The sequence below is a fragment of the Hylobates moloch genome, unplaced genomic scaffold (genome assembly GCF_009828535.3).
Source record: "Hylobates moloch isolate HMO894 unplaced genomic scaffold, HMol_V3 SCAFFOLD_1, whole genome shotgun sequence".
In the NCBI taxonomy this organism is placed as follows: domain Eukaryota; kingdom Metazoa; phylum Chordata; class Mammalia; order Primates; family Hylobatidae; genus Hylobates; species Hylobates moloch.
The window spans coordinates 136,881,947-136,906,274 of NW_026652276.1; the positions used below are offsets into that span (position 1 = coordinate 136,881,947).

The following is a 24,328-nucleotide window of genomic DNA, read 5'->3' on the forward strand; positions in this document are numbered from 1 at the left end:
ATTTATCAAGATAATACAGGCTTTTTCTATTTACCTTGGGTGCTCTGCCCACCCCTAGATCCCTTTATAGTGTTCCAGTTTCCGTCCCTTTGTGTCCTGCCAGATGGATGAGATGGAGGAGGAACTACTATTTTATGAGAACCTCCAATGTACAAGGCACTGGCCATACATGATTTTTTTGTTTGTTTGTTTGTTTTTTAAGATAGAATCTTGTTCTGTTGCCCAGGCTGGAGTGCAGTGGCATGATCTCGGCTCACTGCAACTTCTGCCTTCCAGGTTCAAGTGATTCTCCTGCTTCAGCCTCCCGTGTAGCTGGGACTACAGGAATGTGCCACCACGCCTGGCTACTTTTTGTATTTTTAGTAGAGATTGGGTTACACCACCATGTTAGCCAGGCTTGCCTTGAACTCCTGACCTCAGGCAATCTGCCTGCCTCGGCCTCCAAAAGTGCTGGGATTACAGGCATGAGCCACTGTGCCTGGCCCAGTTTTTTTTTTTTTTTCCCCTTACAACATTCCTGTAAGGAATAATTGTATTATTAGTTGGCATTCTTTTAGTTGTCAGTAACATAACTCTGACTCAAACTAGTTTAAGTTATTTTAAAAAATGGGTGGGGTACATTTATTTTGTTCATATAACCTAAAAGTCAATGGGCATCTGGCTTCAGGCATAGCAGGATCAAGGGGCTCAACGGCTCCTTTCACATTGTTTTTCCTTTGTCTCTCTAGTTCTTCTCTCAGCTTTTTCTGCGTTGATGTCATTTTTTTTTCTTTTTTCCTTTTTTTTTTGAGATGGAGTCTCACTCTCTCGCCCAGGCTGGAGTGCAGTGGTGTGATCTCAGCTCACTGCAACCTCCGCTTCCCAGGTTCAAGTGATTCTTGTGCCTCAGCCTTCTGAGCAGCTGGGATTACAGGTGTGTGCCACCATGCCCAGCTAATTTTTATATTTTTTTCGTAGAGATGGGGTTTTGCGATCTTGGCCAGGCTGGTCTTGAACTCCTGACCTCAGGTGATCGGGCCACCTCGGCCTCTCAGAGTGCTGGGATTACAGGCATGAGCCACTGCACCCAGCCCTGATGTCATTTTTCTGGTATATTCTCTCTACATGGTGAAAAGATAACCCCATGGGTAAGATAACTTCAAGCCATATGGCTTGTTTCTCAAAGAAAAGAAAAATAGACCATTTCTCTCCTAGCGGCCACATCAAATCTCCCATAAGGACCAGATGTTTCAGTCACATGTCACCCCCTGGACCAATCACTCTATCCATAGGTATGGGGTCCATGGTTCTGGTTGGACAATCTAGGTTATGTCTATTATAGTCAAATCTGGCCTGGCGGGGCCGACTCGGGTTTTCCTGCAGCTTTTTTGGGTCCGTGAAAAGCTTGGTTAGCCCAGGCCAGACTAACCATGCCTCTGTTGATGGAACATTAGGGTATGTGAGCATTGGAAAGGGATCCAGAGGTCCCTGAGCCCAACCCAACCATGGCCAAACAAGAGAAGGATCTTGTCCTAGGTGGCATGGTGAGGTAGCACCACTCCAAGTCCTTTCCTTTGCCTGTGCCACCTCTATCGGAAGGAGTATGTGAGCTTCTCCTGTGGGAGCAACTGAGGGATCCTGGCAGAGAGAGGCGCAGAAACTGTGGGTCACATGCAGGCTACATCCGGCTGCCCCTGAGCTGCCCTATCTCTTCTATCTCTTTGTCTTCTCACTTCTCTGGGCCACTACTTGGTAATGTAGTTGAGATTCTGGCTGTTCAGAGCCCCATTTCAGAGGGAGGTTAGAGTGGGGGTACCTCTGGGCTTAGCCAGTCCTCTGCCTTTTCTTTCACCTCTTTTTTCTAGGGAAGGTAGTTCCTGAGACAGAGTCTGCCCCAAATTATAAAATCAAACAGAAAAGATGTCAGAGGGAGAAGCAGGGTAACAGTGTCGCCAAAGAGGCCCCTTTCCCCACAAAGGAAGCCAGTGAGAGAGAACAGCCTCTGTTGACAGAACATTATGGGGGCCGACTCACATCTGGTGTGGGCGGGGAGGAGGGGTTGCTGTGCCTGGTGGTGCTACTTCTGATGTCCTAAATGTATCTCCAGAATTTCCCCCTCAACAGACTCTCTTCATGATGCCACTGCCAAGTCGTGAAAAATGGATCAAGGGCACAGGCTGGCTTCATGGAGGTCAAAGCAAGTAGTCATTATCTCGTAGCTGGAAGAAAAAAAGCTTTGCTTTTTCTGAGTTTGCCTATTTTCCTTTTTCTACTCTTCCTTGTTTGTAAGCGGAGGAGCTTGTTTGCAGTTGGTCACTGGATTTCTCTTCTGCAGCCCTGGTTATCGTTTGCACCATAATTGTTGCATGCTTCTGTGGCAGGTTCCTGGAGAGCTGACCTCTGTGCACAATGCCCTTGGCATATTCAGGGCAGCAGGTACCCTCCACACGTGGCCATGCCTCTCACTGTTTAGATGTGCCCATGGCTCCCTGACATCTATAGGAGAGGGCCCAAGCTTCTTCCATGACAACAAGAGAATGGCTGATCCTTCCAGCATTTTCTCTTTCTGTTCCTAGTCACATTCACAAACACACCACACAAAACTGTTTGTGGATTGCAGGACACCCTACCCCTTATCATGTTTCTGTGCCTCTTTTCATGCAGTGGCCTCTCTCTGGAATCACCCGCCTCCACTCACCTTTCATGCAAACAATTTCTATTCCACCTACTTTCAAGATCCAGTTCAAATGTCACCTTCACTATGAAGCCTTCCTAATTTCCCCACAGCATGAATGACCCCCTCATCCATGCTCCTGCTCCTTTCTGTACCTTCTCTATTATATACCTCTTTACTAGAGTTTTTGTGTGTCTGCAGGGAGGTGGTATAGCAAAGGCAAAAGAACATAAGCTTTGCCTTTTGGTCTGGGTTTGGAACCTGCTGTGCCATGTGTTAGCTGTATGTCTTTGCAGAAGTTATCTGACCATTGGGAGCCCTTTCTGTCTTTACTTGTAAATGAGCATAATTAAACTATGCTAAAGTATTTTGTTGGGGATGAAATGGACCAACCTGTGATGTGCCTGTCATGGTGCTTGGCAGATGACAGTTCTCAAAAACTGGTAGGGTGGTAGATGTGGTTATTGTGATTATAAATGAACCATGAAATCTTAGCAATGAAAGAGACCAGAGGCGTCATTCTCATGCCTTCAAAGCCTGATTCCTATTCCTTTATCAGATTAACATCTAGCTTCCCCTTGAACTCTGGGACAGGTAGCTCACTTTCTTCCTAATCTTTTATGATACTTAATTCTGACAGTGCAGAGGTTAGCTAGTCCATAGACTTAGTTACTCTATGTGTATTTGCAGGAGTACTTTAAATTGTTGGTTATATGTATGTATGCATGCAAACATGCATGTATATGTGCCTGTGCATATATATATATGTATGTATGTATGTATGCATGTCTATATGCATTTAGTGATGTTTGACCATGTAATGTTTCCTAAACAATTTTACTGAAAAAATCTGGGTTAGGAAGAAACAAAGGAAATTAACCTGTAAAGCAAAGTTGTGAGTGACTTTGTGTTTTCTTAGACCTTTTGTTTCCAGGTCTATTTGCATCTGTTTATTTTTTCTTGCCTCTGAGCAGAATGCCAGTAGAAATTGTGGCTTATGGTGTTGCTGCAACTATCAAGCATACTTTGGCTGTGATAGATGAAGAGAGAACACAATCTGAGTGACGTAGTAACATGGTGCATCTAAAAATAATAATATTTTGTTGGCAGAGAGAAGACAAAGTTGTTTTCTAATGTGGTTTAGGAGCAAAGAATCCTTAGTTGTTTTGTGGTATTTTGGCCTCAGTTTTCTCATCTGTAAAGTGGGAGCATTGGGCACTAAGAGCTGGGGTAAAGAGGAGGCAGAGGTGGACTCTGTACCTGAGAACTAACTACTTCCCTTCCCTATTCAACTGGAGCCACTCTATCTTTATTTTTTAAAGCTGAGTTATGCATTTGAGTTCCTTATATTATTTAAAATAAAATACTCTGTTGCTTCAAAAATTTGAAAACCTCCAAACTGTGTTGTCTTTTGGGCTCCTTCCTGCTCTAAAGACTATTATGGATGTAGATAAAGCAAAGTTATATTTTCCTGACTTTCTAATACACATTAATTTTGTAAGAAAATTTCTCAAATGAAACAAAATCTAGCTTTAAAAACTTAAAAAATTTTTTTTGGTCTTTTCTCTCTGATTTGCTTAATTGCAGCAAAAGTCGATTTCTTTCCTTTTTCTTCCAAAATTTGCTTTTCTCTGACAATCAAAATTCCACTAAGAGTAGGAAAAAGTCATAGATGTGGTATGGAGTGAAAGGTAAGTATCATGCTTAATATTCCTTTGTATATTTTCATTCTAGGCCAGTACTTAGATAAACTATGACATAGTTAAAATGTGAATTCAGCATCATTCGTCTCTCTTTTCAGCAATTTCTTTTTCCAAGTCTCTCCAGATGACCTCAATGAATCATAAAGATGAAAACAACATAAAAATATTTTTGCCTAAATGTATCACTTTATAGATGTGGAAAATGGGACTCTGTGAGGGGGATGTATTTGTATAGGATAAGATAATCAGCCATAACTCAAACTCTGGTCTTTTCTAGTTCAGTTCTCTCTCTAGTTGGTCTAGGAAGCCTCCTGGTGCTTCAGTTTTCTTACTGTAAAATGGGGATGATAATAATAGTATCTACCTCTAGAGTAGTCTTGAGTATTACATGACAGTAGAACACTTAGAACAATGCTTGGGCTATGGAAAGTTTCCGATACTTGTTTGCTGTTATTATTATTATACTTCCACATTGTGCCAGCAGGCTGCCCAAGGTGCACACACTAATGGAAATACCCCATTCGGGGACCATGCTGCTGTCTTCCATTCTCAAAACACGTCACTATAAAAATTTCCTCTTGTGACATTCTGTTCCCCCAGGGCACTGTTTCTCTGCTGGGTGACATTGGAAGGGTAATTGGTTTTATTCAGATAGATGAACTCCATGTTAAAATATTGCTTAATGTTACCATTGCCTAGTAATAATACCTTAACTCAGTGAAAATGTATGCGCCTCCATAAACCTTAAAGGGCTGACTTTAATGGGGCGACTTCAGATTTACCTGGCAGGTGAGTAGGTAAGTCGTTTTTCATCAAACAGGTCTTTTGTCTTGCCTTGAGGTACTACCTTCTCTGCTAGAACGCATGGGGCCAGCCAAGCATCCTCATCACTCTCACCCCTAATTTCTGGAAAATGAATGCCAATTACGAAGTGGGTGAGCATTTATGATTTAGAGACCATTTTATTCCTTTGTTAAGGTCAGGTGAATGGAACTTTACTTGAGCAGTGAAGAAAAACTAGTCCTCACTTCTAAGTTTATCATGCTTTTGGGAAGCAGGTAATCATATAATGGATAGAAAAATAATTCTGAGAGTGTGATGGAAAGAAGTATTACCTGTCATTGAGGAAAAATACTGTATAGGGCATGCCCCACCCTGAATCTCAGGAACCCTGAGAGCTAGGTTTGAAATAGCCCCTGGTGGTGGCTTCACCTAAAAGGAAGTTTGAGGGACCCTTCTGTGATGTCGCTTGCAATCATCTTGGGCATGGATTCCCCCAGTCTTTGGTTCCTCCCTTCATCTGTCCTCCCTCCCCGACTCCCAACTTCATACCTGGTCCTGTTCTTCCAGAGCATTCTACCTTATTGACATTGTTCATGAACTAGGGGAACCCTGTCAGTGAGTTGCAGCTTTGTGGAGCTGAAAGTTTGTCACCATCCACAGCCGCCCAGCCAGCACCCAGGAGGGACCCTCTTGAGTAGCGTGTGGCATTGATCTGAAGAAACTTACCTCCTCACTGTTGGTATATTTTCTCCTTTTCTTCCGCACAAGGAGAGAGGTGGGGGTTGGGGGGGGAGAGGGAGGGAGGGAGGGAATGAGGGAGGGAGAGAGAGAGCGAGCAAGAGAGCCCCTTTAGCAAGAAAACATCAAGAGTTTTTGAGTGTGGTGTGTGGTTCCCTTCGTCCCCATCAGTCGCTTTAATATTTCAAAATGGACCCAGTTCTGTGGCGGGTCCGAGAGTGAGGCTGTGGGGGACCTCCAGGCCTAACCTCCACGGAGCCTCGCGGCTGCTGCGTGCCCTGGCCCTGGGAGGATAAGGATTTCCCTTCCCTCCTACTTGCGCGCGGAGCCGAGCTCTTGTTGAGGTGCGGATTCCGGAAGCCCACGCAGCTCCGCAGGTCTATGGTGGCCGCGGCTGCCCTGCGGGGGCGAGTGTGCCCGGCCGGGGTCGGAGCCGAGCGTGTGCCCGGCAGATGGCGGTGCCCGCGCGCCCCTCCCTCCGCGCCTGCGGTGACAGCCCAGACGCCAGCCCGGGCGCTGACAGACGACTTTTCTCACTTGTCAGTTTTCTCGCTTGTCAGCAGAGCTGCTGGTAAGTGAGAGAAAACAGAGGGGCGCGAAGGCAGCGCGGCCACGGAGTGAGCGGGGCGCTGGGCGCGGGGCGGAGCCGGGTGCGCGGCGTCCGGGTCAGGCCCCACCGCCCGCGCCGGCTCCCGCTTGGCTCAGCCGCTGCTTTTCTCTCCCTTCTCACTTTCTTCCTCCTCCTTCCCACTTTCCTCCCCACCCAGTCCTCCTTTTCACCTCCAAACCCTTTAGCTGCGCGCTGATCGCTTCTGTGGCTTTGTTTGGGGGTTGGGGGAGAATACGAATAGACCCGAGGTGCTTTCTCTTGGAGCAGGAGCCCTATCCCTATCCCAATCCCAGTTCCTATCTCTATCCCTATCCCTGTCCGTATCCCTGGGCATTAGCCCGGGACCATGGCTGGTTCCCGCAACTGCCTCCGGGGCGCACCTGGGGCCGTGGTTTCCCGCGATCAGAGTCCGCTCTAAGTCGGAGTCTGGGGGCGCAGAAGGGGGAGCGCGCCGAGAAAGTGCCCGGCAAACGCGCGCCGCGCCTGGCTGGGCATCTCGAGCTGGGCGAGGAGACGGGGAGGGGATAGCCCAAACTCTCTCAGCTTCACCGCCAGTGGTCACCTACCTGCAGCTATGGAGTCCCCAACCAAGGAGATTGAAGAATTTGAGAGCAACTCTCTGAAATACCTGCAACCGGAACAGATCGAGAAAATCTGGCTTCGGCTCCGCGGGCTGTAAGTACACCTATTTACTTCTCCTGCCCCATTTCCCGCTCCCATCCTTATTTTACTACACAGCTGCAGTCACGACTGCTCACCCCGTTCCTGCATGGGCTTTTAAATACAACCCTAGAAGTTCCACAGCTGCTGCTCTGTTAATTACAGTCACTGCTACTTTTCTTCCAACACGGAGAGGGTTGTCTTTCTGTCTTAGAATGCCTTGCTGTTCCAAGTCATGCTTTTTTGGGGGGAAGGAGAGATGTCCTTTGATGAGTCAGTTATGGTGGCCCAATACTCAATGAGGTGTTTCTGATCCTTTTTGCCCAGGGAGAAAAGTTTGGGACCCAGACAGGGACTTTTAATTGAAGGAAGAATTTTTCTCTGCAAACTGCTTGCATGCACTTGGGCAGGTGGTCCAAGAACTTACCAACAGTTAAAATTCAACATGCATTCTGGCTGCTACATTTCTTTTTTCCCCTCTCTTTAGCCCACTCGAACTTCTGACATTTCCTGGAGTTCTTTTTGGTGGAGAAATGTTTACTAGAAGGAAAGGCTGTTGTGGAGAAAGTGGGGGGCAGAAACGATATTGGAGTTTTCTTGCAATATTTGAACAGTGAAAGAGAGTGGCCAGAATTCTAGTTGCCCTGATGGATGGAGATCTCTGAATTTCATTCACGTCATTGGGTTCTGTCTGCTTTGGGGTACTGAGGAGAGGTGACCTGAAAATACATGGTATTTTCTGTAAAAATATTTCATCATCAATGAACTGCTGGTCACTCCAGTCAGAAGCTTGAGGGATAGCTGTACATTCACAGCTTGCTCCTCAGTCACTGGGCAGGTCCCAAAGACACCTTCCATGACTACTAAATACTACTTTCATCAGACATTTGGCATCAGATATCTAATGTGGTTTAAAAATATGGTTTTTCTCCAAGCATATTATCTAGACATTCTGTTTCTAACAAGGGCACTGATGGGAAAACCAACTTCCTGCCAGTTTGTTTGTTTTGCTGCTGTTATTGTTTTTGAAAGCACACACACAAACAAAAGACAAATAAATGTGTTGATCTAAGTTAGCTTGATATTCAAAGTTTCTAAGAAGAAGCATTAAGGTAATATGTGTTTCTTTAAGGGGTCCTTATTGACAGGTGCAATTTATAAAGGCCATTCCATATATAGTCCAAGTGAGCTTCATTGCCATTGATTTCAATGGGAAACCATGCCAAATAATTTGATTTTTGACTTGTCTAGCCACCGCTAGTGGAGACTGTAAATTTATTTGGGAACCTTGTCTCTGGCTGGCAGGCTTTCCTGACAGTTTAGATGCCTGCAACGCAGCAGCTCTCGGAGTGGTGTTTACAGTAATCTCATGTTATATTTAGTGAACATTACGTCCGATTGTATTGCGCTGCACACAGAAAGTTTGTTGTGTCCACAAAGTCTGGGCCCGAAGTGTATAACGTGAAAATGTTGTCGAGCTGGATTCCGTGCCATGCTGACTAGAGGGATTCATATCCATACACCCAGGAACTTCTTCTCTTGGGCTGCTTTTCAATTTAAACCGACTCCACGGAGACATCTGGGCTACAGACAAGTGTTTGGTCAAATCAGCAATGCTGAGGCGGGAACTTGTGTGGAAAAGCGTTAGCACTTACAACACTGTGTCGTGTAGCTTTCTCAGTTTCATATCTGCTAGGCTTCTCTCTCCAAGGTGTCGCAGTGTAATGTAACTACATTTTCATTTTCTAGTCTCTTGTATCTACTCAGAACCTAGTGCTTTTGAACATGAAAAGTGTGCGGTGATTATACCTTCACTTTCTAATTTGAAAAGGAGATGTTATTATTTGTTATTATTATAAATATTTTTACCAGTATGTGATCCTTACCTCCTCCTCCTCCTCCTCCTCTTCCTCCTCCTCCTCCTCCTCCTCTTCTTCTTCTTCTTCTTTCTCCTTCTTCCTCCTTCTCCTTCTCCCTCCTTCTCCTTCTTTCTCCTTCCTTCTCCTCTCCTTCTTCTTCTTCCTCCTTCTCCTTCTTTCTCCTTCCTTCTCCTCTCCTTCTTCTTCTTCTTCTTTTTCTTCTTCTTCTTCTTCTCTTCTTCTTTTTAAATATAACAGCAGTACTACAATAAATAGCTAAAGACTCTGGAAACCAAAGCACACACTCTTTTATACAACTTGGAATAACATTTTTGCAGTCCACAACTTGGAATAACACTTTGCAGACCACAAAATAGAAACCCTTAGGAGAAGGAAGGGTGTGTGCATATTTGTCCACACAACAGATTGTCAGTAAGAGAAAGGAAGCTGCTCTTTCAACATTTTAGAAAGGCTCAAACCATAATTGGATTTTCATACCAATTTATTACCATGACACCTTTATAGAAAGGGCTCTGTAGGTGACCACAGATGGTCAGGAATTCAGTTCAGCTTCTCTGAGAGATATCTCACTTCAGGATGTGATCATCATCTCATGCCTGGATTATTCAATGGTATCGCATCTCCTTCTTGTTGGTATCTCCCGTATTTAATTTATTGTTGAATTTTTCGTCTCCTCCATTAGAATGTAAGTTCCATGAGGAGAGATACTTACTCACTGCAATACCTACAACAGCATTTAGCACATAGTAGATGCTCAAGCAATAGGTGATGAAGCATAAAAACCCAAATGTGAGCTTTTAAATATTCAAAATGAAGATAAATATATATTTAGGACAGCTTATGGCCATGAGACCTGTCAATGCAATGTGCCATGAGCTAGCTAGGATGCAGGTTTTATTAACATCATTGCCTAGGTTGGGGCACAGAAATCTAAACTGAGGTGGGAGCTGGGCAAGATGTGTGGCAGAGTTGTGGCCCAGGGCTGAATCCCACTGTGGTGATCATGCGGGCTTTCTCTTTCCCTTCTTTATAGCTCCTCTTTCACACTGGTGAGGGGTAGTCTTTACCAGAGCAAGAGGATTTCTGTGGTTATCACCTGCAAAGAATCAACAGCCAAGGATACTGCAGGGAAGTGTCCCCTATACATTCCAACCCCTACCCATACCCTGCCATGCTTTATTTTTCTCTAGCACTTCCCACCATCCGAATGCTGTGTAGTTTATTTATTTTTAGGTTTATTGTCTGTCTCCCCCAGCTAGAATATAAGCCCCATGAAGACAGGGTTTTTGGTTTGCTTTGGTCACTTGCTTTTGGTTTGCTTTTTATCCCCAGTGCCTACACTTCCACCCAGTATACAGTAATACATATTTGAAACATAGAGCTGTTTTACATATTTCTCTAAGAAAGAATTGGGAAGAACTCTTAGCATTGTAGCATCGTCAGCATACTAACAGTACATCAAATATTGGAGATGTGAGTTTTAAACACTCTCTATCTTAGCTGGGATTATAGACACCTGCAAGCCCAGGTGTCTGTTGTGATGATGGTGCCCATGCCCCTTGAGCGAGGTGCTGCACACTAATGCTCAGAGGCTAGCTGCGATTCCAGGGTGGGTGCTGGTCCTCAGCCTTGCTCTGTGGCCCTGATGCTTCTTATGCACATGCTCCTATTTCTCTAAGTGAGAAGAAAACAAATACCGCACACCTGAGCTTTCTTAATTGAAACTCTCAGAGGGATGCTGTCCTCTTACTCTTCGGAGAGGAGCCTCATTTTTCCTTTTCCGTAAACCTTAGTTCCTCCCAATGAGCTGTTGTCATATCTCTTTTCTCTGGAGGACTGGGTAGAGTTTTTGAGTCCCTCTCAATTACTTTTTTGTTACAGAATCTTCCAGTCAGGGAAACAGGGCTGTGGGTGTTCTATATACCCCTGATGAAGCCTCATAGGGCTCCTTGGGTTTGAGCAATTGGGTTATGACTGTACCTTGGGTCCTGACCAGAAAGTTTTTCTATTGCCAGCCTGCTAGATGGTGACAGAAACGTGTTTCTATGCTGCATTTTTGAAAAACCGAGAGCAAGAGAGCAGGTTTTACTTATTCCTTGGCATTTATTATCACAATTATAATTATCTAATCTCATATTTATTTTGCCCAACTATGAGGTAGTCGGTATAATAAATTTTATGCTTATATAACACTCCATGAAGATGATGATGCTTTTTTGCACTACCTAAAGTAATATTATTAATATAAAGGCAAGAGAATGGCTATTAAGTTAATAGACTGCAACAACTATTGTTTTTGTCTATGCAGCAAGCTTCCCATCCATCTTACTATGCTAACAGACTCTACTCCTCACCCCAGCATAGTACAGGACTGGCCAATCACAGAATTCACCTTTCAGGCAATAAAAGTTGGTCTCAAGTAGGGTATGGATCCCAAACAGAAGCATTAGAGTCCCTCGTTGACATTTCTGTCATGGCTGTGGGAAAGGGAGGCTTTTCTTTTCTTCTGGACTTTCATGGGGCTGCCGTTGGATCCATTTCCCACCTCATAGAGAAGACCTTTTATGATAGGAGGCAGTGAGGCCAGTGCTCAAAAGGAAGCAGAAAACACGGAGTGGGAATTCCTGGGTCAGCTCCTGGAGGTCCCAGTTCCTGTAGATGTGTCTCCAGTTCTGTCAGCTCTCCCAGCTACATGAGCTAGTTAGACTCTGTTTTTGCTTAGGATGTTTTGAATTTGGTTTCTCTGAAACAGTCTTAACTAATACCCTATCGATGTACAGAGAAGTTAAGTAACTCTTCCAACCTACACAGCAAAGATGAGGAGAAAAGCCATAGGTGACAAAGCCTGGACCTTTGGTTTTAAATTTCTTATTTAAGCCCTCTCTGTGTTTTCTTTCTATATAACCGAATTTTTAAATGATATAATTAGTGTTCAGGCAACATGGGATTACTCAATTAACATTTACTGAGTGTCTATTAGGTGCCAGTCAGTTTGCTAAGCCCTGGGTTTGCAAAAGTAGGTAAGATACTTACTTGACTTTCAGCAACTTGAAGGCTAGTGGCAGAGACTGATATGAGTACCTGGAGATGATGAATATAGTTCCAGGGGGATGCAGAGGAAGCTACCTCTACTTGGGAGGGCCAGAGAAGGTGTTACAGACTACAGTTAATTGTGTATTCATTCTAGCAGACTCATTAGAGTCATAAGGAAGAAACTTGCTTAGACTCTTTTCATTGATGTCAGCCTTTTGCAAAAATGCAAAGAAACCTTTTACAAAGATGAGAGAAAAACAAGGAGTCTTCTGGGCAGCCTAAAATAAACTAGTTGAGATTTCTGAGCTGTTCTTATGGACTACTGGCAAAGCTGCTTGCACTTAACTGAGATATGGCTTGAGTTCTAGTGAACCTTTTCTATGTTCACCACTCATTGAGAATTCCCTAAGGAGAGAGTATGGTTGGGTCTATTTGCTGTCATGCAACATGGAGCTATTGGAGATAAATCTCACTCACCCCCCGCCCCCCACTCCCCCGCCGTCCTGTCAGAAGTAGTTGGCCCCTGAATTGGTCTGGGTCACAGGATTACCTTCCCCTATTAATCAATTCCCAAGAGCCTTACTTTCCTTAAAAGGTTAATGTGTGGTATCCGCTTGCAGCTCATCCAGTGCAAATACTAAGGGACAGACAGAAGTGTAGTCATGAGAGGTGCTGCTGGAAAGGAAGGCAGGGGCCGGATAGTGATACATGACATTTAAAAATTTTACTTTTTGTTTTACTCAAAATAATATATGCTCAAAGTTTGAGGAGGTGAGTAATTGAACACATTTTACTATACAACAAAAAAGTGCTGTGTTCTAGGTGTCCTTTCATATCTTCTAGAGAAGTACATATATATTTTATGATACATAATATTTTTAGAAGTTTGTGTTTTATCCTTTCAGTTATAAGAAATTGTTAAAAGATGTTAAGCTGGAGAGTAACAAAATTAGATTTGAATTTTAGGATTGTAATTCTGGAAAAAGGGTGGAGGACAGATTGGAGATGCGACTCGAGGCCTGGAGACCAGTTGGGGAAGATGCCTGATTTGGGGTAGCGCTACTGAAGACGAAAGAACAGGGGCATGTTTGAAATGAGAATTGACAGAACATAGATTTAGAGTAGAGAAAGAGGAGCAGTTGTCTTCTGAGTTCTTTCAGCTTAGATGTCTCAGTGAATTTGGCGTTATTTGCCTCGTTAGGGACTATGGAGATAAGAGCAGGCTTGGATAAAGCAGAATGATAAACTTGGGTGTAGATATGTTAAATTGGTAGCCTCTGGAATGTTCAAGTAGCTATTGGTGATGGCAATATGGAGCCATGGAGAGATCTTTGACCTGGAGCGGTGGGTCTGAGATCTTGGTTCTTATTTTTAAATCCTTGCAAGGAGATGACCCAGGGAAGAGGGCATTGACCTGAATCTTACCAGAAAAGCAATTCCAGAAGAATACTTTAAAAAATTGTTGTTTCCCGCAGATTACATGTTTAGTGTATTAATTGGTCCTTTTACTCTCCCATTCAATTGGAATTGCCAGATTGTTCAGCATATTTTTATTGGGTTTCCATTATGTACTCGGTGCTAGGAGCTTCAGAAGGAATGTGAAAATATCAGAAGAAAATCCTTACCATCAGGAAACTTAGAATATATTGAGGGAAACAAGATACTTCTTATACATGTGAAAAGGTTAAAAATCAACAACAAAAGAGACGGCAATAATTAATTGCTGACTAGGTGATATGGACGCTGCATGCTAGGATTCAGAGAAGGGAGACATTTGTGTTTGAAGGATTGTTTTTGAGTCTTTCTTTTCTTAATAAAGATCAAATTAAATCTCTCTGAAATACATTCTTAATTTATATTAAAAGGGAAAAATGTGAATATCAAAAGGAGTAAGTAGATTCTCACATTTACAGTGAAATTTTCTTTACTTGAATACTCATGTAGTTTACTGGTACATCATCACTTGATTATTGTAATTTGGTTATGCTAGTGTATTAGTTAATTACAACTCAATATTTAGCAGCGAAGTGCTTAATATTTTGACTGAGCTTTACAGCATGCCTCTGTCAGTTGGGAAGCAGCCCTCATCAGAGAGGTTTCTGCATTACCATCTCTAGTTTTCAATCTTTAATTTTCTTTGGCTCATGGAAGACTACTTTCCTTGGTTTCCATTTCCCCACATGGAAGGATAGTGTTTATAGGACCTATCTCCTGGATTTTTGAGAAAGAACTAAAAGAAATAATTGTTACCAGGTTAATGCAAAAGTAATTGCGGTTTTTGCTATTAGTTTTAATGGCAAAAACCACATTACTTTTGCACCAACTTAACAAATATGAGGCACATTAAAATAGACTGGGACAGCTTTGAGAATGACCATCATTGGAGTTTCCCACTAGCAATAAAAATGAATTCTACAACAAATGCAACACTCTATTTCTGGAGGAAGTATACTGAATTCATGTAAAGTGTTGGTATTCTTCAGGCTTTTATTGTACTGTTTATACAGAGTCCTCTTGACAGCTGTTATTAAACAAAATAAATGAGTCTTAATGACCGTAAGACAAAGCTAGATGTTCCTAGCTTGTGAGATTATGAAAAAACTAAAGAGAGTCATTCCATCCAGAAGATATAAAAATTGATCATTTTAGGTAATGAGTTTTATTCATATAGTTGAAGCAATACACATCTGTATGCAGAAAATTCATTCATTCATTCACTTACCAAATATTTCTGTGGCACTTACTATGTGCCTGGTGCTGTGCTAAGCACCAGGGAATTAGTGGGAAACAAGACAAAGGCTCCCTCCCTCGGAGGATGTTCAGCCTACAGTAGAGGAATATATTAAACAATATTTCCATAAATTACTACCTGCTGTGACGAGTGCTGCACGAAGTCCAGCACAGGGAGCTGTGAAAACATAGAAGAGAGGACCCAAACCTGGTCCGGGATTCAGAGAAGGCTTCTTTGAAGAAAAGAGACGGATGCTGAGACATGAAGATTATGTAAATTGTAGTTAAGTAGAGTTAGGGAAGCGTATTCTAGGCATTTAAGGACTGGGATGTTTATACCTGCAAAGATCTAAAGACAAGAAGGAGCATGGCCCTTCTGAGAAAATGAAAGAAGGCCAAGTGGCTGCAGCGCAGACTGGAAGGAGGCGAAGGCTCTAGACACAGCTGGAGAGGAGCCAGGTCCGACTTCATCCACCAGGGAGCCTCAGCAAGGGGAAGCCATTATCAGTAGGCACGGATGTGAGAACTTTTTAGGAGGTAGATCCAACAGGACTTGGATATGGAGGATGAGGAAGAAAATGGAATCAAGGTCAACTCGCAGGTTTTTGGCTTGAATCCCCAGGTTCTTTTTTCTTAGATTAGGATCACTGAGGGAGGAACACGTTTGCAGGTCTTGTCGTGAGTGGGAACAGAATAAATGGGGGGTAGAGAGTTCAGTATGGGATGAGTTCAGTGTGGGACATACTGACTATGAGGGGAGATATGGGGAAGGCAAGAGCAGTTGGATAAGTGAGTCTGGAGATTAAACAGAAGGTCTGGAGATATAATCTACAGCCCAGCAGAGTAAGCAGAAAAATTCTGCATGTATCTGAATGATGCCAAATTAATATATCTATAAATTTTGTAAGTAGAGAATACAGTTTAGTGTGACCCCTAAATAGTCTGAAGGAAGGTTTCAGAAAACCAAAAATTTATGTATATTTTCTCACTGGCATTTACTTGTTCAAAATATTGGCATTTACTTAGGCCAGCTAGTAATCATGACTTGAAACTTATATTGACTGCTTGGTATCATGCCCATTAAAACGTAGGTTTGGAACAGAGACAGAAACCAGTATGGTCATTCCCAGTATTCCAAGTGCAGAAAGAGGCCATGACCCAGGGAGCCTAATGGGTTGAGCCCTCATCACGGACCTTCTGGGAGGTCGAGGGCACATGCCATGGGGCTGACACCTGAAGCCTGGAGCCTAGCCCACTGCAGAAGGGCCAAGTGAAGCTTGGCTGCGTGGAGGCTCTCTGGCTCTGGCAAGAGGCCCTTTTGCAGTTTAGGCTCCATTGATGGGGCTTGGCCTCCCTGTGCCTGCTCCAGAGGTGCCTCCATGGATATGGCTGGGCCTTGTCTCCTGGAGCAGTCCACAGTTCTGGCCACAGTGCTCACTCACTGTACCACCTCTGCCCATTGGCGCCCTTTCTCTGCTCTTTAAGGCTTTCCTTCTATTTCTACCCAAATCCAAGGACCCATTGCAAGGACCCGGTATTCAATATTCTGCCAAAATACAGCTTCCTTTCCCTTAAGGCCACCAGAAGAGTGATAATTTAGACAATCAGTATAAGAGTGCATGGAGCATTTTGTCTGAAAGTCACAAATGGATATCCAAAGACCATTAAACTGTTGTTTATCCAGATTCCAACCAAAGAAAATGCTTAAATAACCAAGACGTTTCCTACACTCTAGAGATACATCTAGTAAATATGGTAGTGAAAGATTAATCTTTGAAAGCTCCTTCCAGATGTTTTAGGAGTAGTTCAAATTCACACTAACATCCTGCCACTTATTTTCATTTGTCTCTCTGACTTTTGTCTAAGGATGACCCACAAAAGTTTATTACATTTAGTATACCATTCCATGTGGGTGTCACTGGAAACCATGTCTGCTAACTGTGAGGAATTTAAACACTTTCATAAATAAGGCCTTTCCTAGCTTATTAGTGAAATAGAAGGATTAATTATCATAAATCAAGCCTCATAAATGTTGTTTCAGAACTGCCATTTTGACTATAAAATCACTGACTGAAATTAGTCATTGTTTAAAAAAAATGAAAGAATTGTTGAAAGCACCAATTTCTGGGAGATTTGGCATAGTTTCAGTGAAGGTAACTACTATAGCTCAGGAAAATTTGCTTCCAATGCTCATCTGATTTCAGTTGACAGAAAAGCTCAAAATGGTCCCAAGAAATGCATCTGCTAGTTGGCGTTTTTTTTTTCCCTGTATTTTGGACAATGGGCTCATTTTGCCATATTTAAATTGTTGAGATTTACAGAGCGTGTGTTCAGGGAGGCTCACACAGATGATGCTACTACAAGATAGGATTTTAGAGGAAATAGGAAGGACTCATGTTCCCAAGGAGCCATGGCGCTGATTCAAATTCACCTGGAATTGTAAATGACCAGCAGCTGCTTTCTGCCAGGAGTCAGTTTTGATAAGAGTTGGGAGGAAGGGTACAGAGTGGGGAGAGGGAAGGAACACTGCAGGAGCAGGTAGGCAAGACTTAGAAAAATTAGACTGACATTGAAGTGAAACTCAGCAGAAGATTACAGTTTTTGTTCTGGCTAAATCTACAAGGGGAAAAACAAAGTAGAGAATTGAAACAGCTCTGTGGATAATTCAATTAGAAAAAACCCTACTCCTCCCCTAATTACAGGGATAGATCTGTGAAGAGGGAGATTTTGTCTTAATCCTTTGGATTTATATCTACTTTGGCAGTGCCATCACAGATATTAAGAGATATTTTTGCTTTTAGCTTTTCTCATTGATGTTTATTTAAGTAGGAGACGGGCTCCCAGGAAGAAGGTCGCAAAAATTGCTTCCATTCCCACCCACACAATTTTGCAGTACTTATAACACAGCAAGTGGTTGTAAATACGTGAATAGAGGACTAAATCAGTTATGCAAAAAACGTACTACTTGGGCTTCCACAAGCATGACATTTGCTTTCTATTTTCTTTCTCTAAAAACCTTTCCCTGTTTTTTCACTGGTGCCACTGATTAGCTCATTGCCCAGCTTTAAGCAATAGGCTTTTAGCTAGAAGGAAAGAAAATTGTGTTTGGTTTGCTAAAAAAAAAAAACAACAAAAAAAACTTGCCTTCCAAAGGAAGAGTTCAGCTTTCTTTGGGGAGGGGTCCCATTTGGGGCTTCTTAAATAGTAGTCCAAGTGCTGGGATTTTTAACCCAGGCTCATGAGAGAAGCAGGCATGAGCAGGAGATTTGATTTCTGTTTCTGGCCAGCTGTCTGCAGGCAGCCGAGGGGATGCGGAGGGAGATCAGTGAAGAGAGGGGCTTGCTTTGGGAGGACAGGAGCCCTGGGGCAGCCTGGATCTGCCATGTGAGTTGGTGTAGCCCCAGGTGGGGCTTCCTGTAGGGTTGTTTAGTTTGGAGTTTGTTACCTTCTCCTAGGTTTCTCTACTTTCCACTGCCTGGCCAGCTCTAGATAGAAATGCACTTGCTCCTAGGAAAGAGTAAAAAATTGACTGTCTTATTTACATCTCTGCTTCAGATTTGCATTCTCCCATTCTTTAGAGTCACCATCCCCACCCTCAAACCACACTGTCAAAGGCTTCCTTCATGTGAGTTTCATCCATCACTTTTGGCTAAACGTACTGGAGTTCTCTATGTTTGGGAGCTGGCTATCTCTGAATATGATCTTCCTTTCCTAAGATAATTCAATGACAGTATGAGTCTGCAGAACAATTTTCTCTACTAGAAAACCTAGCTAATAAATTCCCTAGAATTTTTTTTAGTTGTTTTTCTTTCCTAATGATTGGACTATTCAAGGTAAAAATGAGTTTGTTTTTTTTTTTTCCATTTTATAATTTTTTTTGTTGTTGTTGTCTTGCTGTGGACCTTTGGCCAAGCAGGAAAATGAAATCATTGTGCACATGGAATTTCATTTTGTAGCTCATCAGTTAAATCTTCGAGCTAGTAAGACAGGAGATTCTCTTACTCTATTATCTCCTTTCTCACCCCTAAATATTCTTGTGGAAGGTGCCAAGAGACCACCAGTTTATACATATATTTTTATCATTAGCATTTACTTGTTCAAAGTATGGGAAAGGCCAGGAAGCAATGGATAGCTTTGCAAAGTTAGTTTTTAATACATGCATCATGGAAATGAAATCACTGATAGGAATGAGAAGAAATGTACAAAGACCTTCCGTTCTCAGTAGCATGTAGATTAATTCATACAAATGATGTAAGAGATCCATTAGAAGTTTCTAAAGATATCCAATTCTTTTCAATCTGTATCCTGCATGCCAATGAAAAACAAAACCAGAGGATCAGATGATTGTTCAGATCCTCACTCATTTCATGGTTATTTGTGACATTTTATCTCAGTCCACTTTCCCATGAGTGAAACACATGTGATCTGTACTTGTAAGAACCTGTAGTTAACTATACAAGCCTTGCTGTGCATTTTGTTTTTATCTGAGCCTGTCTTTCAACGTCCTGTCCCTTGAGGGAACTGAGGGCTGAGGACCAAGCTTTCCGAAATGGTCTGTGTGTTGGCGGTGGTAGTGGTCTCTGGAGAAAAGAATGGAGACAGGATAGGACTTGGAGAAGAGTGAGTCATTGTTACCCAGAAACCCTGGAGAACACTGAGGGCAGAATTGGAATTTGCATTGTGTGTATGCAGTTGTTGAGTATTCAACTTCCCATACCAGGAAATCTTGTGCCCAACTGGGAGGTATCTTTCTGTCAACTTAGAAACAGAGCACAAGTTTTGGTTTTTCAAAGCCAGCTTGTTAGAATATTAAGCCTATTTATAAACCTCATTATTGCAGCACCCATATGGCTCTTGTTCAAAGATACTCACTTTAAAAAAGTGAAAGACTGCTAGGCGCTTCATAATTTAGCATCAATGTTTAATCGACTCTCACTTATCCAGGCTATTAGAAATGATTTCCAAATCATCTGTTTGATTTTGGAGTACTTGATGCTTACATTTGACTGCAGGTGTGCCCAGTACTCTGGGAACTCCTAGCCATCAAAAAGCAAATAAAGACCCTTAAAAGCGTCCTTGCCTCCCACCTCACTGTTGTTTCTCGCTGTTTGCCTGCTTGTCTTTACTTTGCCCCTGACTGTGGACAGAGTCACCCCTTAAGCTTGCTTAGTTTCATTCTTTATCTCCCTGACTGAGGGCAGGAGATGGAAAATGAAGTTCAGGGTCTAGAAGCTTCCACTTTATGACACTGCTGTGGAGAGCTTTGGGGAACCTATTTAAATACTGGAGGTCAGTGTTCTTTGCCCTTTGATGATGCTCCTGTTTCAGAATCTGCCTGTCAGGATGTGACCAGCTGGCTGTAAATGGACTGAAGCTGTCGAGGGGGGTTTTGGGGTTCATTTCCCCTGTTGTGCACAAGTGCATGCACACACACACACACACACACACACACACGCATCATTTAATACTTGGGTAATCCACAGTTCCATTGAAACATTCCGGACGTAAACAGACATTGATTTTCAGCAAGACTAGTGGTCTTTAAATTTACTTAAGAGCTAAATGAGTATGGGTTAATCAATAATTCTAGCCATAGCACATGAGATCTCCGCATTGAGTTACAACTTCCTGAGACTGCTTAAGGATGTGCATAAGCAAGTTAGTGGGCTCAGTTTTTAGGGAGTTATTGATAAAAAGGACTTGTTTTGAAATATAATTTTAGATATTTCCAAGGATTATTGTGATATCCAGTTCATAAGTATCCAGTTTTACTTTCTTTTTTCCTGCCTTTTGGGCAATGGCTCAGCTTTGACATTTAAAGGGAGTGTGTGGCTCTGCTAGGTTAAGTGGGACATTGCTGGGGTGGGTGGCAGGGTGTACAGGCAGGCACAGGGCCCCTTAGGCATGGGAAAAGCTGGGCAGTGTTTCAGCTCATCCTCCTCTTAGCAGCGCTGAGATTAGCACCTGCTTTCTTTGTGGTTCAAGTGTTCCAAGACAAGGAGAATTGGGAGTATCCAATTTTTCCGTTCTGGAAAAGTAATCTTCAACCTTTTTTTTGTGACTTTTATAATTAATGAAAGATTTTTGATCAAGTAAGTTTTGAAAACCTACTGAATTATAATGCCATTATTATTTATGCAATACCACTGTTTTTAGTACAGTAGCTGACACTTGAGCATTTCCAGGATGCCCAGCACTATGCTAAATGCCCTGCAGTCATCATTACATTTAACTCTCACATCACCCCGTAAAGCAGGCACTGCTGTTACCCAAATTTTACAGATGAGGAAACCGGTGGTTGGAGAAGTGATATAAGTTGCTAAAGGTCATGCAGCCTGTCGGACACAATAAGTTGGAGAAGGGATTAAAGCTCAGGCAAGTGATCTTAAGCAGTATGCTGTAATGCCTCCCCTTAGAAAAACAGAAACAACAAACAGATGAAGCCGTGTGTGTGTGTGTGTGTGTGTGTGTGTGTGTGTGTGTTTCAGTGAGAGAAAGAGAGAGAGAGAACGGTAGAGCCCATTCCAGGGAACAGACTTTGCAAAGTGCCACTCTAGACCTTCTATGAGGTGGTGTCCTCAGCCTGGCCTTGTGAAGATGCCCTTGCCTTCTCTCCCAGCATGAAGCTGGCCTCTCCATCTCCCACCCTGCCAACTTTGCCAGGTCCCAGAACACAACAGCTCTTTGTCATTCTCTACTTTCTACATCAGCTTGGTCTAGTTACATGAAATCTTGAGATTTGTAGTGTGTTGTTTCAAGTTTCAAAATATTATAAATTTAAATTAAGTTTTAGAAACAAATTTTAAAAACAGGCCAGGAATGGTGGCTCACGCCTGTGATCCCAACACTTTGAGAGGCTGAGGCAGGCAGATCACTTGAGGTCAGGAGTTCGAGATCAGCCTGGCCAACATGGTGAAACCCCATCTCTACTAAAAATACAAAAATTAGCCGGGCATGGTGGTGTGCACCTGTAATCCCAGCTACTCAGAGGCTGAGGCAGGAGAATCGCTTGAACCCAGCAGGAGGAGGTTGCAGTGAGCTGAGATTGCGCCACTGCGCTCCAGCCTGGGCGACAGAGTGAGATTCCCTCTCAAAAACAAAACAAAGCAAAAAAAAATTCCCTTTGTCTTGCAGATTGTGAGTCAGGGATTCTGTTGAAGTTCTTAAAAATAGAAGGCCAAGAATAAACTGGGGTTTTTTTTCCAGCTCATTTCCTGCATTTTGGTGGACAGAATGCAGTATGTTTTATTGTTATTAATTTTATTTTGGTTTTGTCTAGTGTCTAAGTTTCTTGGTGGAATCTTTTGCCTTCTTTGTATACATTCCTTAATTTTCTTCGAAGGCTTCAGAATTTGTCTTCTGTCTCAGCCACTTTAAGGTTCTGTATCCTTAGGCAAGTTACTTAACGTCTCTGAGACTCACTTCTGTCAAGTGGAAAGTAGGTAGAACCTCTCAGGGTTTGTAGGAGTTGTAAGTGAGTTAACTTGTGTAAGAGGAATGGAACAGAGGAGTTGCTCAACAAATGTGAGCTCCCCAGCCTTCTCATTGCTTTCCCTCTGTGTGTAGGAAACCACAGCTGTGGTGGATGTCCTCACTGCTCATTATAAATCATTGCTTAGTTGAAGGAAAAAGAATAAAAAGAAAGCATTTTTGATCAATTTTTGGGTAAATGCATTCATGAATTCAATAACGACACATTGAGCAGTTGCCATTACAAGGAAGAAACAATAGCAGATGTCAGGTAAGCCATCATTCCTTCCGTAAGAATAACAGATCATGACCATGAGCAGTCATAAGTGCACTGTGGTGGGTAAGCTCTGGCCACTATGGGACACACAGAAGGAGTATTACCCAGTTTGGGAAGCCCTAGAAGGTCTTTGGAAGTGATGTTTCAGTTGAGAACTGAAGGATGAGTAGGGCTCAGTCAGGCCTCACCAATCTTGCCCATTCAAAATAATCTGAGAGTTGGGTCTTGAATAATTTTTATGAGTTGCATTTTCTCTTGTGCTTTAAGAGCTGACCTCCAAACTCCATTGTAAGATAATACCATTTGGGTTGATTTTAGGGCTATGTCTAAATGGGAGAAGATTGAAGGGGGAAACTTTACAATATCCGAAGCTAAGAATATATCTATGAACGTGGGGAGTGTCAGGAAGGTGAATTGGACTGAAAATCAGACTTCTGGTCTTTCTTTCTTTGGGTCTAACATATGCACAACCCATCTTTTGATGTGTATGGGTGACAGTTGCAAATAGTTCATTTAGTTGGCCAACCATGTGCCAGTTAATGTGCATGCCCTTGGATAGATATAGAGATGCATATGACAGACCTCTGACCTCAAGAAGCTCAGAACTAGGGACCAAGGGGCCTAAAAGTCTTAGAATGCCTCTTACATGGTAGGCACACTAGATGACAAATTTAATACATGATCTCATTTGAGATCATCTCATCCATTTCATAGATGCAGAAATGAAAGCTTGATTTAGCACAGAGCTTGCCTGAGGTCTCACAGCTAGTTAGGGTGAAGTTAGGTTTTGAGCCAGGTCTATCACACTCCAGAGCTCGATGTTGCCTTTCCACAAAATCACAGACATGAGAAAATGCAATGCCACAGAGAATGGTGTCAGAGAGATTTCAGCATGCTGTGGGAACACAGAAGAGGGTGTGTAATGTGGCTTCCCACAAGAGGTGACCCTCCCCCTGGGTATCATCTTTTTCTAAAATATAAATTTTATTACTCTTCCCGTTTAATTCTGTCCTTAGCACTTGCCAGCCTTATTTCCTGCTACCTCACTCTATAGTCCCTGCTTGCTGGGCTGGTTTGAGACCATGAGGCATGCCCTCTGTTTCTGCTTGCTGTATACTTCCATATTTCTTCCTGCTGACATTTCACCCATCAATCAAGACTACCTCTTTCACAAAGCTTCCTTGAGCCATCCCTTGTATTTGTTGTTAAAATAACACTTTAGGTGCATGTCTTAACTTCCTTTTTAGAATTTGCGTTCTTTCAGAGAGGGGATCCTACAGAGTTATGAGGATTAGCAAAGTATATTAAGTGCTTATTGCTAGTAGGTGCTGAAAATGAAGCTTTTCTTATTTTTGTTTATCTTTGATTCTTTCAGCACTCCCAGCAGTTCCTTTATATATTTCTTTGGCAAGTGTTGGGAGAATTCTGTGGAAACCAATAGCAAGGTCTGTCTTCTTCTGACCTCTGAAGATACTGTCTGCTGATAGGATTAGTTGGGCTTCTGAGTAGAGGCTAGGGGCATTCTTCTTTTCCAACTGCCTCCTTACCTTTTGTCCCTGTATACGTTCAATGGGTTATTTTTTCATCTTGCCAGTTGTGCCTTAGATCAGTTTGTTAGACTGCTGTGCTAATGAGTCCAATGGCACGGGTCACACCCACAGCTCACTATGCTCTGTGGCTGAAGGTGAAGCCTCTGCCCTTGGCTGCTGCCTGGAAAGTGTGAGCTGTCATTGGTGACAGGGTCCAGGTGCGAGAGAGTGAGTGATCAGTGCACATGCATCATAGCTTTTG

General features: G+C 42.8%; 1 protein-coding gene across 5 annotated transcripts in view; it reads left to right on the forward strand.

Annotated features, from left to right (window-relative positions):
• Positions 1 to 24,328, forward strand: part of PDE1C (phosphodiesterase 1C) — a 586,050-nt gene that overhangs the window by 235,955 nt on the left and 325,767 nt on the right. The window contains exons 1-2 of one of the 5 annotated variants that reach the window (XM_032758381.2): positions 6,399 to 6,448; positions 7,060 to 7,162. The exons of 3 other annotated variants lie outside the window; for them this stretch is intronic. In XM_032758381.2, coding sequence (XP_032614272.2) covers positions 7,062 to 7,162 — 101 coding nt within the window. In that variant the 5' untranslated portion in view covers positions 6,399 to 6,448; positions 7,060 to 7,061. Of the gene's footprint in view, positions 1 to 6,398; positions 6,449 to 6,561; positions 7,163 to 24,328 lie in introns of those variants that run through there. One more of the 5 variants, XM_032758378.2, reaches the window with a different exon arrangement.